Raw genomic sequence first — 16396 nt, 5'->3', positions numbered from 1 at the left:
CAGACCAGATTGGCTCTACATAAGCATCTGACTAAGACTCTGGCTGCTCGGTTTCTTCCAAACACCCTTACACCAACAACTATCTGCACTCTTCCGAGTCCTCTTACTTTACGTCCAGCCACAGCTGCTGCCCTCTTCCAGACTCCGCTGATGGGACCAGCTTTTTTCCGAGGTGCACCTCCTGCTCTGCGGCCTTCTCCAACGCCCATTATGTTTGCTCCATACTAGCCTGGCATCCCATTCAGGACTACAAGGAGAACATTACAAAGATGAAGCTGTAATCGCAACGCTGCCTCCCCTAGGGGAATCAAATTATATATCATTGTTGCTTAGCTCATGACCCAAAGTACATCTACCATCTTGGACATTGGAGTTAGCTCTCCTAAGCCATAAAGTCAACAGACAAGGATGGACAGCCATAGTCGCTTCTATAGATGGTGGCACAGAGAGTGGTTCACTTATCTTCCATTGCACTCGGGCTAGGAAACTATTATAAGGAAGAAGTTCTCTAGAATCTCACTGTTCTGTCATAAAAGTGATAGTGATAAAAATAGCAATAATGTTATTTTGGAGCAAGTGGTAATGATGTTAACAAATAATATGGCAGTAATGTCACATAGAACTGAGGAACATGAATATGACCAAGATGACTGTGGCACAGTTCTAAATTGATATCACGGCATTTCATTATAATCAAGCACAAGCCTACACTCTGGTATTTTCCCATAATCCCATAGCTGTAGGACATTCTATAACATTTCTTTACTCTGAGTAAAATGGGTATAACAAAGGTGTTGTCACATGAAACAAGCAGTGGCTTCCATACAGAAGGTTGGCGTGATCAGCCAGTGTGGGTTCCGTACAGAAGGTCACTGTAAGCAGCCAGTGTGGGTTCAGTACAGAAGGTGAATGTGATCAGCACAGAATGTTTGTGGGATCAGCCAGTGTGGGTTCAGTACAGAAGGTTGGTGGGATCAGCCAGTGTGGGTTCAGTACAGAAGGTTAGTGTGAGTAGCCAGTGTGGATTCAGTACAGAAGGTTGGAGGGATCAGCCAGTGTGGGTTAAGTACTGGAGGTTGGTGGGATCAGCCAGTGTGGGTTAAGTACTGGAGGTTGGTGGGATCAGCCAGTGTGGGTTAAGTACTGGAGCCATTGTGGGTTAAGTACTGGAGGTTGGTGGGATCAGCCAGTGTGGGTTATGTACTGGAGGTTGGTGGGATCAGCCAGTGTTGGTTATGTACTGGAGGTTGGTGGGATCAGCCAGTGTGGTTTCAATACAGAAGGTTGGTGTGAGCAGCACTCGTGGGTTCAGTACAGAAGGTTGGTGTGAGCAGCCAGTGTGTTGTTTGTAATGAAATACCTGTTCAGCATGGGAATAATGGCTGCATTAGGGCACCAAAGCAGAATTAGCTACATATGCCTTCTCTATTTTTCCATGGGAAATAAATATAATCAGTGTATTTAACTGGTGACAACACAGTGATCCTGATGAGCTAAATGCTTCAATAGAGCCAGTCAAAGCTGTATGGATATTGTTACTGCGTGGGTTGGTTCAACATGAGGTACCAAGTTAAGTTAAATATGCCAAGTAAGTAGGCAACCTGTGGTACTTCAGCTGCTGTGGAACTATGCATTCCAGTATACCTTGCCACAGTGCTAGCATATCCTAACAGCTAGTCTGTTGCAGGGCATGCTGGAATATGTAGTGCCACAACAGTTGGCATGCCTTGCATTGCTTTTCCCTGCCATAGAACATTTAACAATTTGAGATTCCCTTGCGATACTATGTCTGCATCCACTGCGGTAATGTAATAAATAGTTATGTGCTAAAGCATGTTGGACATCTATGCTAATTACACTGAAAGCATCACCTACTATGCTGGATTGTAATGCCATTCATCAGTAATGGATTATTGTCATTGCAACACAGTTTACAGTGAGAACACCTTTGTTACTCTATTCACCGTTGGATCGACATGCAAGGTCGACAGGTGGCTAGGTCGAAATGGGACAAGGTCGATATGGGTTTAGGTCGACATAGCGTTAGGTCGACAGGTCGCGAGATTGACATGGATTTTTTCACTGTTTTTCTACCCGAATGTCGACACAGTCGACATGGACACAGTAGGAAGTCAACCGCAGCCCCTCGCATCACTCGCTTCGTTTGCTATGCTTTGGGCACACTATTTTATTTTCCCACCATGCCCTAGTGGATGGTTGGACATGAAATGCCACCTGTCGGGACATGTCGGCTCAAAAAACTGTGTCGCAACCTGTCGACCTAAGCCATGTTAACCTAACGCTATGTCGACCTAAACCCATGTCGACATTGTCCCATGTTGACCTAGACACGTGACGACTTTCAACCATGTTGACTTAATGACTGTCAACCTAAGTGTGGTCGATTATACGACCGTATACTGTTTAGTGCATGGGATCTAATTAATTACTGTGATGCTCCCTTTCTTGCACCCTAATGCACAGGTTTAGCTGCATTAAGCAGCTTCTCCCATGCTACTAGCCCTAAATCCCTACTTTACACGGATGTCTGCTCGCATCTCTAGATGGTGCCAACAGAAATCTGCAGTAAGTGCAGCCTCTGGGCTGGTCACTCAAACAATTGAATTAGCTCATGGTCATTTTAGATGGGAGCTAAATTCAAACAGCTGAATTGCCTCCTTCAAATTCTTTGGGTTTTTTCTTTCCTTTTTAAGCTACTTTATTTCTGTCCACCATATCTCCATCAAAGGCTCAGAATAAAGACCCCTAATGGTGCAGGGAATACAGCAGAATGAATGGCCGACTAGTGTCCAACTCTTCATCAGCTCCATAGTGCGACATTGCCTTTTATAAGAGCATGCTACAATCATAACAATGAGGCAGATCTATTAAGCCTGGTGAAAAGATAAAGTAGAAGGTGATAACGCACCAGCCACTCAACTCCTAACTGTCATTTTTCAAACATAACTGATTGGCCGGAGCGTTATCACAAATTTATCTGTTCAGCAGACTTAATACATCTGCCCCAAATCTTATTCCTCTGTGTTATACGGTCCCCAAACTACATAGTTGCCGTGGTCAAAAAAAGTGGTGCTCACTTAAAATCAGATCAGATATTTTTCAATAATAATAATAATGACTATCTGATCTGATTTAAGTGAGCAGCACTAAGGGAATTTTGTGGCCACGTTTACCAGATGACAAATGTTGCTATATCCCATCGCAGCCGCTCCTGTGTGTGCAGCTAGGTTTATCTTTATTTATCTTTACATTGTTGCCGTGTATTACAATATCCACAACATTGCAAATCTCCAAAGATGATACTTATATTTTGTTTACTTGTCTTAAAAATAATTGTGATTTAATGCTTTCACGGACGTGTGCACTGACATCAGATAATGTTCAGAAACACTTTATATTAATATATACTTTACCAGACACCAATAACTCTATCAGAATTCTAATAGTATAAGAGCTTATGGAGCCAAATCATTCATATTTTTATACAGGTTCTCTCTATATAAATATACTGTATATATATATATATATATATATATATATATATATATATATATATATATAAATATATATTGGTCAATATAGAAACAGAGGGAATTTCGTACAAAAGAGCCATTCTCGGTCATTAGAAACTTATAAGCAGATCTTGGTGCATTACTGAGGCTCAGTCATATGCCATGAATCCAGCTGTAGCTTTTACCAAGCTTTAGAAAAAATTAATAACAGCTCTTTCATTTGATCAGGCATGGCCAAAATAGGGCCCCCCAGCTGTTGTGAAAATACAAGTCCCATCATGCCTTGCCACAGTTTTGCTATTAGGGAATGCTAAAGCAAGGCATGCTGGGATGTGTAGTTGCACAACAGCTGGAGGGCCGCAGTTTGGCCATGCCTGGTTTAGGTGCTTAGGGTGGGATGTATTCATATACATTGCCGCCTGGCCGCCGCGATGCCAGCGCATATGTACTAACATATGCGGCTGGCATCGCGGTGCGGTGACGGAGGCCCCCCACGATACCTGTACTGTGGTGTGCGGGAGGTCTCCGTCACCTCCCAGCCGCCTACTGCTCCCCTCACGCCAGGACAGCTCAGCGTGGCTGTCCACGGCGCCTCCTCCTCCCCCTGCAGCCGTAAGGACATCCGGCTGCCTTGCTATGGGGAGGAGGGGTTTACCTTCCAGGGTCCAGGAGGACCTGCATCAGGAAGGTAAGCCAGGGGGCGGGGGAGAGTGGGATCGGCGAGGAGGCGGGCAGCGAAAAGAAGACCAAAGACCAAATAAGTTATTGCCACCCAAAGGTGGCGAAACCCTGCCCGGCAGTAACGGTGCGGCCGGGTTTTGGTACATATGAAAATGCAGTAAAACAGGGGTTTTACCGCATTTTCAGCTTAATACATCTCGCCCTTAGGCTGTATATCACTGGAGCACTTGAATATTACCAGCTTGGTTTTCTCTGTCCTCAGAATTTCTACATCAATGTGGTTAACGTCACTTTGTAGAGAGATTTATCCCGATTGGCTGACTTTTATTCATTGGCTTGTTCATGTCTTCCGCTAACTACATTACTTCCTCTTTTGTGCCTTTATTTTGGGCTTTCCATTAAAATCCTCCTCCTATGCATGTTTCATTACATTGTGATTGACTGTGACACAACACAGCAGTCAGTATTGAATAAACTTGTGTCCATGTTGAATTCAAGAATAACAAAAACAGACAACTCCACCTAGATGATATAAAACCTTTGAACGATTCGAGTCTCAGGGGTCATGTTTAAGTCAAGCTAAGGATGTATTTTAGCTGGGAAAATGGATTGGCGACAGGAAGCGCTATATATATTTCCAGAATTGCATGTATCAGCACAACTATTTTTGGCAGTTACAGTAGGTTTCTGCTACTATACTGTGCATCAGTCATCTGCATTCAGAGACTGGGGGAAAAGATTTTATAACACAAGTCACACTTTTGTGGCACCTAAAGCTGTTATACAGCTAGCGGCATAGAACTTACAATATATTTGAACGAGTACAGGTGGATATTTATGGGTGCTGTTATTTTGCAGGACACCTTGCAGTTCCGGGGCCATCGATGTGTGCAATATAAAATGTTGACTAATAAGTATGCACTAGGGAAATGTAAAGCTTTCAAAATGTCTAAGAGGGTGAAATATAAGATTGTAGAATGTTGTAACCAAGGCTATGCATCAGCACTTTGTACTATGATACTTTTGGGTGGCAAATCACAAAGAGTAAAATTGTTGTGTTAACTGTTGGAAAGGTTATAATATATTACACATGTTCTGTTTTACCATAGCCAGAAAATCTGCTTAAATAAGAGCTTCCCATATCCAACCATTGTCATGGGAAACTTTAGATTCTGTAATGAAGCCCCTGGTTGAGAGCAGGCGTGTTAAAGAATTGGCGTGTTTTTTAGGGTCTCTGTGTTAGTGATGAAATTAAATGTATTAATAAATACAGAGCTTTGTTCCCAGCAATTAAAAATCCTTTCCATGGGCACTTGCTGTTGAGCCAGTTTATCGCATTAAACTATTTTAGTGGACTTAAAAACACTAAGATCCCATCCATGTCATGATCATTGAGAGCAACAGTAGATTCCATTTTTTGTTTTGCATTTTAAATTAAAATAGTATAATTCTTACCATCTATTCTTATTATATGATACCTGTTAATTATGCAGGTATCCCTTGACTGCGTACTGTCATTCAGTAATATGTTCTCAAACTGGAGTAGTTTGGTTTAACCACAATGATGGAAAGGCCAATAAACAAACTTTATATCATGGGATGACCTCTAGTAATGAGTAATTCCTCTCCCCCATCCCCATGAAATAGGCAGAGTACTAAGTCCAGGTAAGCTGCCTTCCTTGTGACCTTTCTCAGATTCTATGGAGATATGAACGTCCCAGCATCTACCCAGGGAGGTGTGCTTGGAGTGACTGACAGGTACAAAACAGGCTTCAGTACTTGACAAATGATTCGGCATGAGGGATATAAACGTTTCAAGTGGTTCCCTTAGTATTAACATGCACATCTAATACTGGCCATACACATACACTGGATGGAATACAAATCTGGAACTGGATGGGAGCAAATGTAATATAGAATTCAGTAATTTGTTCCAAAGATCTGGAAATGGACAAAGGATCTGTAATTATCTCTGTTTGACTGAATGTTTTTGTCCAGTTTCCTGGGTTTGTGAGCAAATTTCTGATTGTCATTTGCTCCCATACAATAGCAGATTTCCAGTTCAACCAACCAACCAACTAGTTGGATGGTTTGATGAAAGTTGGTTTAGAGAGTATGGCCAGCATAACATGAAAGAAAATATGATATGCAGACGATCATTGGTGAAACATAGGAACATTTCTAGGGACAAATCTTTAACATTTGGTACTGATCATCCCTGCAAATTAGGGACCATTGGTAAATACAGAAACATACCATATGAATGCTGAGAATAAGCTATGCAGACTCCTATGTACTACACCTTGGAGAGATAACATGGATGGAGATAGGGTACCAGTAAAATGATAGCTAGGAGCTTGTTGGATGGTAGAGTATTTTTGTCCACTTTTTTGACCCAGGAATTTGCCAGGGTAAGCCTCTGTCATCCCAGGTTCTTTCTCTGCATGGCAGGGTCTACCTGGATCCAAATTTCTGGGGCCTCTACCCTAATCCTTACCTGTGTTTATATAAAATATATATTTGGTTCCCAATTAATTAATTGGCTGTAATGTTTTAATTTAATTATATTGTCCTAAATATTGGTTCAACACAAAGGATTCCTGAATATACAGTACATTGTGTCAGTTTCCCAAACTCTGCCATTAGTCTAGGTTTTAAGGTTATACATGCTTGATCACAGGTGACTTAATTAGCACCTCAGTATGATTTAATCATCTGAACTCGGGTGCCGGATGACGCTCCGACAGTCAGTATCCCGACATCGGGATCCCGACTCACAGGGGCTATTCTACCTTGTGGCGGCCCACGACCCCCATAGAGGGAGAATATAACCTGTGGCGAGCGCAGTGAGCCACCGTGCCCGCAGCATGGCAAGCCTGCAAAGGGCTTCTTTGCACTCACCCCCCTGTGGGAGCACTGGCAGTCAGGATACCGACGTCGGCATACTGACTGTCGGGATCCCCACTGTCGGAAGCACATACCACAACCCTGAACTCAAGCATCCTTTAAAACCTGTACTGTAATAACGAAGTTTGGGAAACTGACATACTTTAAGTGAGACACGACTCAATCTAGCAATCCAGGATAGTTTTAAGGCCTGTAAGGGAACAAGGAAAAAAGGGAGTTGTACAACATTGGTATAAGGTGGTAAAATTGCTTCTTTTTCCATAATCCTTGAATACAAACAGGTCTGATTATGCTTTAAAACAGGGATGGGGAACCTTCGGCCCTCTAGCTGTTGTTGAATGGCATGTCCCAGAATGCCCTGCTACAGTTTTGCTATTTGGCCATACTAAAATAGTTGCAGGGCATGCTGGGATGTGTAGTTCAACAACAACTGGAGCGCCGAAGGTCTCCCATCCCTGCTTTAAAAGAACAAGGCAAAATCCAGAACCTAACTGTACATGGTAACTTCCAAAGTGGTGCACCTTTATAGTGTGACTGCACTGACAAAGGGGTTAAAAAACTCAGTCGTGCATAATTCAGTGTCTCAGAGCATCAGATATATGTCAAAATATTTTGATAAATGCCGAAAAGTTGTACATTGTAAATGTTTCCATTGTTGCTTGAGGTGGCCCAGCAATGAAATTTTTAGTGAGGCATGGTTATCAATTTTATTTATACCACATATGTTTCATGTATATGCAATCAACTTTGAAACTGAAGCTGTTGACTGTCTTAATCTGAAGGTAGATCTTCCCCTGTGCTTATGTCAAACCTCAAAACCTCTCCATGAGCCAAGTGGTAACCCCATACCCTGCTGGGCACTTTAGTTTTGTGTAGTTTCATTAGTAAATGAGGTTGTATTACAGAAGCACAATAAGTCCCTGATCTATAAACTTTACTATCAGTTGGGTAATAAATTCTTCCAAGAAATATAGGTCATTTGTATCAATCGCAATGTAAGACTACTGTAAGGACAGTAATGGCTGTCAGGTGACGACGGTGAAGTCGCGTTTAAGGACAAGTGGAGCTATGATGTCATCTTCTCCAGTATCTGGTAGCTCCACTATGTACTTTATGATATTTGTAACTATAAATGGTTATGTAGATCGGCTGTCACAATCTACAGCAATGCATTTTGAAAGACCTATTTCTTTTCCTCTCCTTCCCAACTTAGGTGACTGTTTATTGAATATTTTTGGATGTACCCAAACAAATTAAAGATATAAATAAAATAAATATTTCATAAGAAAACCTTGGTATTCTGTTACTTTGCAGAGGATACAAGTTGTCTGATTTATGTTTATGTCTAAGATGTCACTTGTATTTTGGGATAATGTATTCCTTACTGTGAATTATATGGATATTAGAAGCCACAGATGAGTTCAGCAAGTATGTAAAGTCATAAGGCTGTTAGAAAACATTAATTTATACCCCATTCTCACTGCTAGGCAAATTCCCAGGTCTAGCATGTCAACCCGGTAATTTGCCTATTTTTTTTTTCAGTGTTCACGGTTCAACCCGTATCGAAATTCCCAGGGTCTCCAACCCTGCTTTTTACCTGGGTTGGAAACCTGGGTATGCAGACACAGTTTGACCCGTTCGCACTGTGTAAAAAAAAAAAAAAAAACACCATGTTAAAAGGAAAAATTACCGGGTAGAACTGCTCCCCCTGGAATTTTTCCTTAGCAGTGAGAATGAGATCCAGCGCTGCAGTCCCTGGCATTAAAATGCCGGGTAAAAGCCATGTTGTTCACACTGGCAGTAACACAGCATAAATGACATTAACGGTCACTCTTAAGATCAGCGAGTGTCAAGCGTTCCCAGCAGTTCATGATTTGAACTGTGTGTGTGTGTACGTAGGTAGGAAGGTGGAATAATTACTGACCAAGCAAAATAGAATGGTAAGCCTATAAAAACAGTAGGTGAGTAAGTGTATCCCTTTAAATTGTGACAGTCATACATTACAATTAAAACCATGTTTTATTTATAAATGGCCACATTTAAAGACATAATATGGTTATTATTGAGATCCACAAACAATTGCCTATAACAAACCAAGGATTGGAGTTGATAACCCTGGTTTAGAGGATTTTCTACAGGAGTTTACACATACTAACATCAGTTCTGCATTAGACGTTTGGCTGCATGGCTAAGTGCTGCCCTCAGATTTATTTACTATTTTATCAGTGTGAGTCAGTTTTGCCTTGAGGAGGGATGAGTAGGCGCAACCAACCAGCTGTCTCTCTTCCTCTGCCCTGCAGCCTGAAGGACCGCATCAATGTTGAAAATGTTCTCTGTGTACGTCACCAAGTTACCCTGCAGTGAGCAATGACTTTTGCCACTGAGACACATAGGAGAACGGGTGTACAGCTGCAAGGGTTAGGGTTACATCGCTGTATTGCAGTCTGCTTATTTTTCTAAATGTTTTTCCACTGTTTTTAAGTTGTTTAAAACTGCTCTGTAAAAAATACATCCATATCTATTATAGAAATAGTAGTTATAAAAAGTATATATAGTTTTGAAGTTCAAAGTGTCTTGAAGTTCAAATCGCATGCGAGCATCGCATTGTGCATGGGCACCTTAATGCAGGAGGTGGCTGTGGGTAAAACATGCCTCCTGCATGCATCTGATTCAGATACCATTGCTGAAGATTAGTCTGCCTACTGGAACTTCCCTGCCAACTCCAGGGAGTCTGCAGTCTGGGCTCCACCTGCCTACAAAATGAGGCCTTGCTCTTCTTTTGTAGACTGTAGTCCCCCTCCCCCTCCCCCCCCCCCCCCCAAAAAAAAACCCAGCTAGTGTTGGCCTGAAAACCATTATGCAGAATGGGTTCCGTACATGTGTAGTGCACCCACCCTCTAGTTTTCCGTACATGTGTAGTGTACCCACCCTCTACTTTACGCACATATCAAAAATCCGCCATATTTATTTGTTATTTTACAGGATTCTCTAGACCTTTATTTTGGCCTATCCCCAGATTCATTTTGTCTACTACCAGCCCTGACTAATCGATCAATGTTGTGTTTAGGTGTCTACATTGCACATGTAATAAATGAAGTTAATTGTTTTAATCTATTTTAAATTTGATTCTTGGTAAATGTACCCCTGTCTGTCAGATCCCAGCACTGTCTAATCCCTGTATATTAGTAGTCTGCTGCAAAACCTACTTGCCACTAACATGTATGATAAAGCATCCCCTCTGTATTTCTGCTTGCTGTTCTGGCTATAGACTGCTAATTTCCAGCTTCAACTTGTGAAGTTGCTTGAGAACAGAGAAGAAACACCTAAATGTACTGGCAATGAGTACAGTGTGAAGCAGGTTCAAGTATTATTTCAACTGTTACTAGCAAGCTATTGGAGTGTTCTCACACAACAGTGGTGACCTTCACCCTTCATGTATGGCCCACACTGCTTTTATCACAAGAAGTGATATAGAATGTACTTGATAAATATCTCAGATATAATTGGTTGTTCTAGGCACTTCTACATAAAACACCATTTGCTGCTAGTTTATCCTGGTATGTTATCTTGTGATCAGATGTGTAAGGTGAAGACCCGTCCAAAGGATTTAAAAATGATTAAAAAATTTCCGATAACTGAATATTGGTAATCGAAACAATAAATCGAAGTTTTAAAAACACATATGTTAAAATAACCTGTCTAAAATAAAAGATGACAAACTATCCAGCATGTGGAATGATTGCTTTATGAATGCACATACAGTATACACAAAATAACTGCAATTTAAGATACATAAAGAAACAACATTAACAAATCAGTGCAGGTATGATTTCCATATAATACAAAGTAGATGGTCAGTTAATGCTATATCATCTATACATCTCTCAGTCAGGGCACTTTTCAGTTGCACTGTGTGACACCTGCAAGTATAAATACTTGTTATATCACATTAAAAGACGTTAGATGACAATCTTAAGTGCCTTGGAAGCTATGGGGTACATTTACTATACGATATAACTCCCATCTTAGTGAATTTACCCCTAACTGTCTTATATGCATTGTTAGTACTTTGAATACAAGTGTGAATGGCTTTTGTTGTTGTGCAACAATACAAATAATGGGGTAAGTAGTACTAATGCTAAACAAAATACAAACATTATGTTATACAGCAAAGCTGTGTAGTACATTTTAAAAGGGGCAATTCCAAATAAAATAGGACAAAAAAAATGTGTTCAGGTTACACAAGAGAGAATTAAAATGTTGACTCTGGTTGTAGCTAATAGGGTAAATGTTCTTTAGTAAATGCAAATGTATCAATGCATTAATATCGATTATATTTATAATAAACAACATTCAAATACAAAATCACAAATATTTCAATAAAAAATTAGAATGTAGGCTTATTATTCCCAAATATGAAAGGTTTCTGGGATTTATCTGCAAATACAATAATATGTTAAATAATGTTATGAAATGGGCTGGCAAATCATTGAGCTAATTATACAGTTTCACTCCTGGTCCCTTAACAATTACCAGTTCTATGGATATGGGACACCTTTAACGTGGATAGCTACAGTATACTTCCCTATGTATTATGTGCGAAAATAATAGGATTGACGTTTGTAAGTACATCTCATAAGTGTCTGCATGAAACCTACTGGCCATCTTTATTAATATATTTAAAGCAGCACAGGTATACTATCACAAACAGGTATAACTCCTGGCTTTAATCCATCTCATACAAGCCAGACCTAAAAAATGCAAATCTGATTGGCTGCTAGTGTTCTTCACAACCTGCGTAACGTACTGGCCCTGTATTCTCTAAATAGACATTTATGAAGTCACGACTGAACTGACAAACAAACAAGATAAGAAGCATTGTATTTTTAATAAAAACCAAATAGTATATGAAGAAACCACATGGCCTACTCAAACAATGGGTCTTTTAACCCATTTTTTACTTTTGGTGGCTTATGCAATAGCCTGCTAGATGCTGCAGGCTGTGTGGAAGTTCTGACGACTTATTTGCCCACATTTCTAAAATGGCATCTACAAGGCAAAATCAGGTTGGTTAGTAAATGACTGCACCTTTACACCAGGTTGGTTGGTAGCTCCCGCACAGCTTTCATCTCCCAGGATATTACATAAGCCACCTTACATTTATTTTATTTTTTTTGTATATAAAACCTACCATTTTGTTTAAATACATGAAATATTATTTAAAATAATAATAAAAAAACATATAAAATGTACAATATGAGACTACATTGAAAAGAGGTCTACTAATACAGTAAGCATTCAAAGGGGGACATTTCAAATTCACTCCTTCAAAGGAAAAGATCCATTTTAGGGTGTTCAGTGCAACAAAAGAAATAGCAGTATCTGTTTGCGCAGGTCTGTGCTCTGGATGAGGTAACTAACCAGCAAGTCGTTTATGTAAAGCTCCAGTAGAGGAGGGGAAAGCCTGGAAGTGTGTGAGTGCTTCATGCAGTGAGAATATGCTTAGCCCTCGGTGTAACATTCACTCCTCCAACTCTAGCTGTCCAGTGAGCCACTGCCCTTGTTCCGCCGGCTTAGTGGGAAGGCCGACTTGTTCTGGGGCTGAGTCATTTTGCTTGCCAGGAACACAAAAGGCTCAATCAGGGAACGTCTCTCGCTGACTGACACCTCCCACAATTTCACCTTCTCGCTCTTGGCCCACTGCTGAGCTGCATCATGATCCACGCGTCTTTGCTCTTGAAGGTCACATTTGTTCCCCAAAACAACAATGGTGACCTTAAAAAGACACAGAGAAATAACTCCCCATACTAGAATTTGGAACTGAAAAAAACCCAGAACATCCTTGTGTTGTATAAATAAATATAGTTATCATTTATTTGGAAACATCGCATAACAAGCTACAGCACTCTGGGTATCCACTAAGCTCCATACATTTCAGAAACATAGTTAGATAGTAGGTGAGGCTGAATAAAGACTTTCGTCCATCTAGTTCAATCTATGTTTATAGTAGCTAATCCCTTGTATAGTATGTTCTGATATTTTAAAGACAGATTATGTTACTTATTCGTACCCGTTGATGTTTTTAACCAATAAATGTTTATCCAACCTTATTTTAAACGTATTTATAGTGTCTGCCGCCACCACTTCTCCAGGAAGAGAGTTCCAAAGTTTAACTGTTCTGACTGTAAAGAAATATTTTCTTCTAGATGAACAAAATCTTTTTTCTTCTAATCTAAACTCGTTCCCTCTCGTCCTAGATTCCTGTCTAGCAGAAAAAAAGGGTGTTTGACAGTTCCTTATATTGGCCCCTAATGTATTTATACATATTGAGCATGTCCCCCCTTAAACGTCTCTTCTCTAGAGTAAATAGTCCCAGATTGCTTAATCTCTCCTCGTAGCTTAAATTCTCCATTCCCCTAATAAGCTTTGTTGCTCTTCTTTGGATTTTTTCTAATTCTATTATGTCCTTTTTATAGTGTGGGGCCCAGAACTGTACTCCGTATTCGAGGTGCAGTCTAACCAATGATTTGTACAGAGGCATAATTACTTTTGAATCCCTAGTTTCCATGCCCCTTTTAATACATGCTAGAGTTTTGTTGGCCTTTTTTGTTGCAATATTACATTGAGCACTACACCCTAGTTCATGGGTCTTCAAACTGTGGCCCTCCAGATGTTGTGAAACTACATGTTCCAACATGCATTGCCACATTTTTTCCTATAAGAGCATGCCAAAACTATCAGGGCATGCTGGGACATGTAGTTACACAACATCTGGAGGGCCACAGTTTGAAAACCCATGCCCTAGTTTGTTGTCTATTTGGACTCCTAGATCCTTTTCGAGTACTGAATTCCCCAATTCATCCCCGCTTAGGTTATAACTAGCACACTGGTTATGTCTCCCAAGGTGCGTGACCTTGCATTTGTCACATTGAATCTTCCACTTTTTTGCCCACTCATCTCGAAACGTATCTCGACTTAAAGTGGTCGCACTAATCAGAATAATAACGTCACTCAAAACAAAAGCAAAAAAAACTCTTTTAGCATGCAAAATGTATACATTATCATGATTCCACAGGAGCCAATATATTGCACATTGTAACTTTATATACTCTACCAATGTCGGTATTATGTCAGTGTACTACATTCTCAATCTCGTTCCAAAGAAGGTATAGCAAAGTTATAAACCATGCTTGAGTCTTCTTTGTAGAGTATAGTGTTTAAATAACTGTGAGGGGTTCCCAACTATGGCTCTCAAGAAACACTAACAGTACAGAGGTGGATACACACTATAAGATTATCTTCCCAATCTGCCTGATTGGAATGAGAACCTGGGAACAAACTGCAATCAACCATTTACTCTGAAAAGCAGGAAAATGTATAGAAATTACCAGATTTTTATTCAACCAGTCAGATAGGAAAGATACTCTTATAGTGGGTATCTAGCTTAGAAATAACGCTACCTGAGCACAGGTGACTTAATCAGTAACTGTTATTTTTATTTAACCATCTGTGCTCAACCATGGATAGCATTAAAACCTGGACTGTGCTTTGAGGATTGTAGTTGGGAAACACTGCGCTTGTATCTAAAACTCAAACATCTGCAGAAGCATTGGGGAATCTATTGTTCTAGCATCTAACCCTTATCTAGCATCTAACTCCCATGTGTAGAAGTTTGGGGACTGTAATCACCTCCACGTGGGTTGGTCCCTATAAGATACACCATTTGTACATAAGGTTTCACTTAAGGAGGGGGCATTACTTTTTATGGTGTTTACCTGTATATCATTTTCCATTAATGTAAAGGTCATATAAGCTGTTTTTCTTTTTTTTTTCTTTCAAAAATGTTATTTGTTGGCAAATTGGCAATTAGTTTTTTCAATTTAGATAATTTGCATTAACCTTTTGTGTGCCAACATCTGTGAGAGATGTGCTAAATATCTGCTAAAAATGCCAGCGTCACTCACATTTGTTATATAAATGCAAATAAAAATTGTTGCTCAAAAATTATATTTTCTACTGTATATAAACATTACAGGTCATTATAATGAATAGAAATGTTTGCTTGCCAATTTTTAAACCTATTTTGACAAATTCTCTTTCCACTCAAAGGGAATGTGTACACGAGTACACATTACTATATATACACACACACACACACACACATATATACACACACACACCTCCTTCTTATCCTTGGACCTGTCAATCTCCTTCTTCAAAGCCTCTACGCGTTTAAATGATTCTTTATTGTCCACACTGTACACTAGCACATATCCATCTGTGCCTGAGAAGCAGTGTTTGGGGAGCTCTGTTCCATCCCTCAGGCCTCGTGTATCATAAAAACGAACCTGCTCTCGTACACCACGGTCTGTCTCAATGGACCCAATGTAAATGTCCTCCTGAGTCTCTATCATGTCTGTCCCTTCAGGATAGGGAAAGTGTATAGCATTAAACAACAAACATTTGATAATTAGCAAACATTCCATGAAATAAATTAACTAAAAAAAACAACAACACAAAGCTTATACAATTAGCTGTGAGGTTTCCTCGAAAACACCTCAAGGCACCCATGCAAGTACTCCGAGGCACCCCAAGGAACCACGACACACAGTTTGGGAACCACTGGGCTACAGTATAGCATGTTTGAATATTTTCCGGTTATTTCTGTCACTGCTTATAAGTAAATGTATGGTGGGTATTAAAAATCATTGGATGCGAAAAATGTAAGTTTCACTGATATTTTCTTTTTTACAGGCTAGCCGCTATTCTATTAGGTTGCCTACAAAAAAATATATATATATATATATTTCATGCGATAAGACATAGGTTCAGTGAAACCTGTGTGTTTTCGTGGTCCTGTCCCCAGAAAGCCGGGGAGACAGGGTAATTGGTGTGACTGAAGCCACAGTAGAAAAGGACACTCTATGTGTAATTTTTGTATCACATGTAATTGTAATGTTTAATTCTCTTACTAGTATAATATACATGTATCTCACATAGGTGATATTGCAGCAGCTTCTGACTGAACTTACCAACCACGTGATTTCCATACAACAACTGCTCCAAGATGGAGGTTTTACCTACTGTTTGCTGCCCACACAATACAACCTTGCAGCTTTTCCCCATCTCACTGGAACGCTATAGACATAAAATCACAGAAAGGTGAAATGTTACACAACCTTACTTAGAAAATATACAATAAGAGATCTTTACACCAAAAATCCTTATACTAACGGAATTCATATCTTAAAATTTCCAAGTACTATATGATGTAA

The 16396-nt window shown here is 40.0% G+C and overlaps 2 protein-coding genes across 12 annotated transcripts in view; one reads left to right on the top strand and one right to left on the bottom strand.

Moving 5' to 3' along the window:
* The window catches only part of LOC146008023 (uncharacterized protein C17orf113-like), a 294190-nt gene extending 285779 nt beyond the window's left edge, over nucleotides 1–8411 (top strand). For all 7 annotated transcript variants that reach the window (XM_083146887.1, XM_083146885.1, XM_083146884.1 and 4 more), the window contains one exon: nucleotides 4–8411. In XM_083146887.1, coding sequence (XP_083003013.1) covers nucleotides 4–228 — 225 coding nt within the window. In that variant the 3' untranslated portion in view covers nucleotides 229–8411. The remainder of the gene's footprint in view (nucleotides 1–3) is intronic.
* Nucleotides 8412–10848: 2437 nt separating this feature from the next.
* The window catches only part of NKIRAS2 (NFKB inhibitor interacting Ras like 2), a 35979-nt gene continuing 30431 nt past the window's right edge, over nucleotides 10849–16396 (bottom strand). For 4 of the 5 annotated variants that reach the window (XM_083146878.1, XM_083146877.1, XM_083146880.1 and 1 more), the window contains exons 2-4: nucleotides 16154–16259; nucleotides 15302–15543; nucleotides 10849–12896 (exon numbers count right to left, since the gene is read on the bottom strand). In XM_083146878.1, the coding sequence (XP_083003004.1) occupies nucleotides 12657–12896; nucleotides 15302–15543; nucleotides 16154–16247 (576 nt within the window). In that variant the 5' untranslated portion in view covers nucleotides 16248–16259 and the 3' untranslated portion in view covers nucleotides 10849–12656. The remainder of the gene's footprint in view (nucleotides 12897–15301; nucleotides 15544–16153; nucleotides 16260–16396) is intronic. The other variant, XM_083146881.1, reaches the window with a different exon arrangement.

The sequence above is a fragment of the Crinia signifera genome, chromosome 6 (genome assembly GCF_055691185.1).
Source record: "Crinia signifera chromosome 6, ASM5569118v1, whole genome shotgun sequence".
Lineage (NCBI taxonomy): Eukaryota > Metazoa > Chordata > Amphibia > Anura > Myobatrachidae > Crinia > Crinia signifera.
This window is presented reverse-complemented; position numbering and strand designations above follow the sequence as displayed.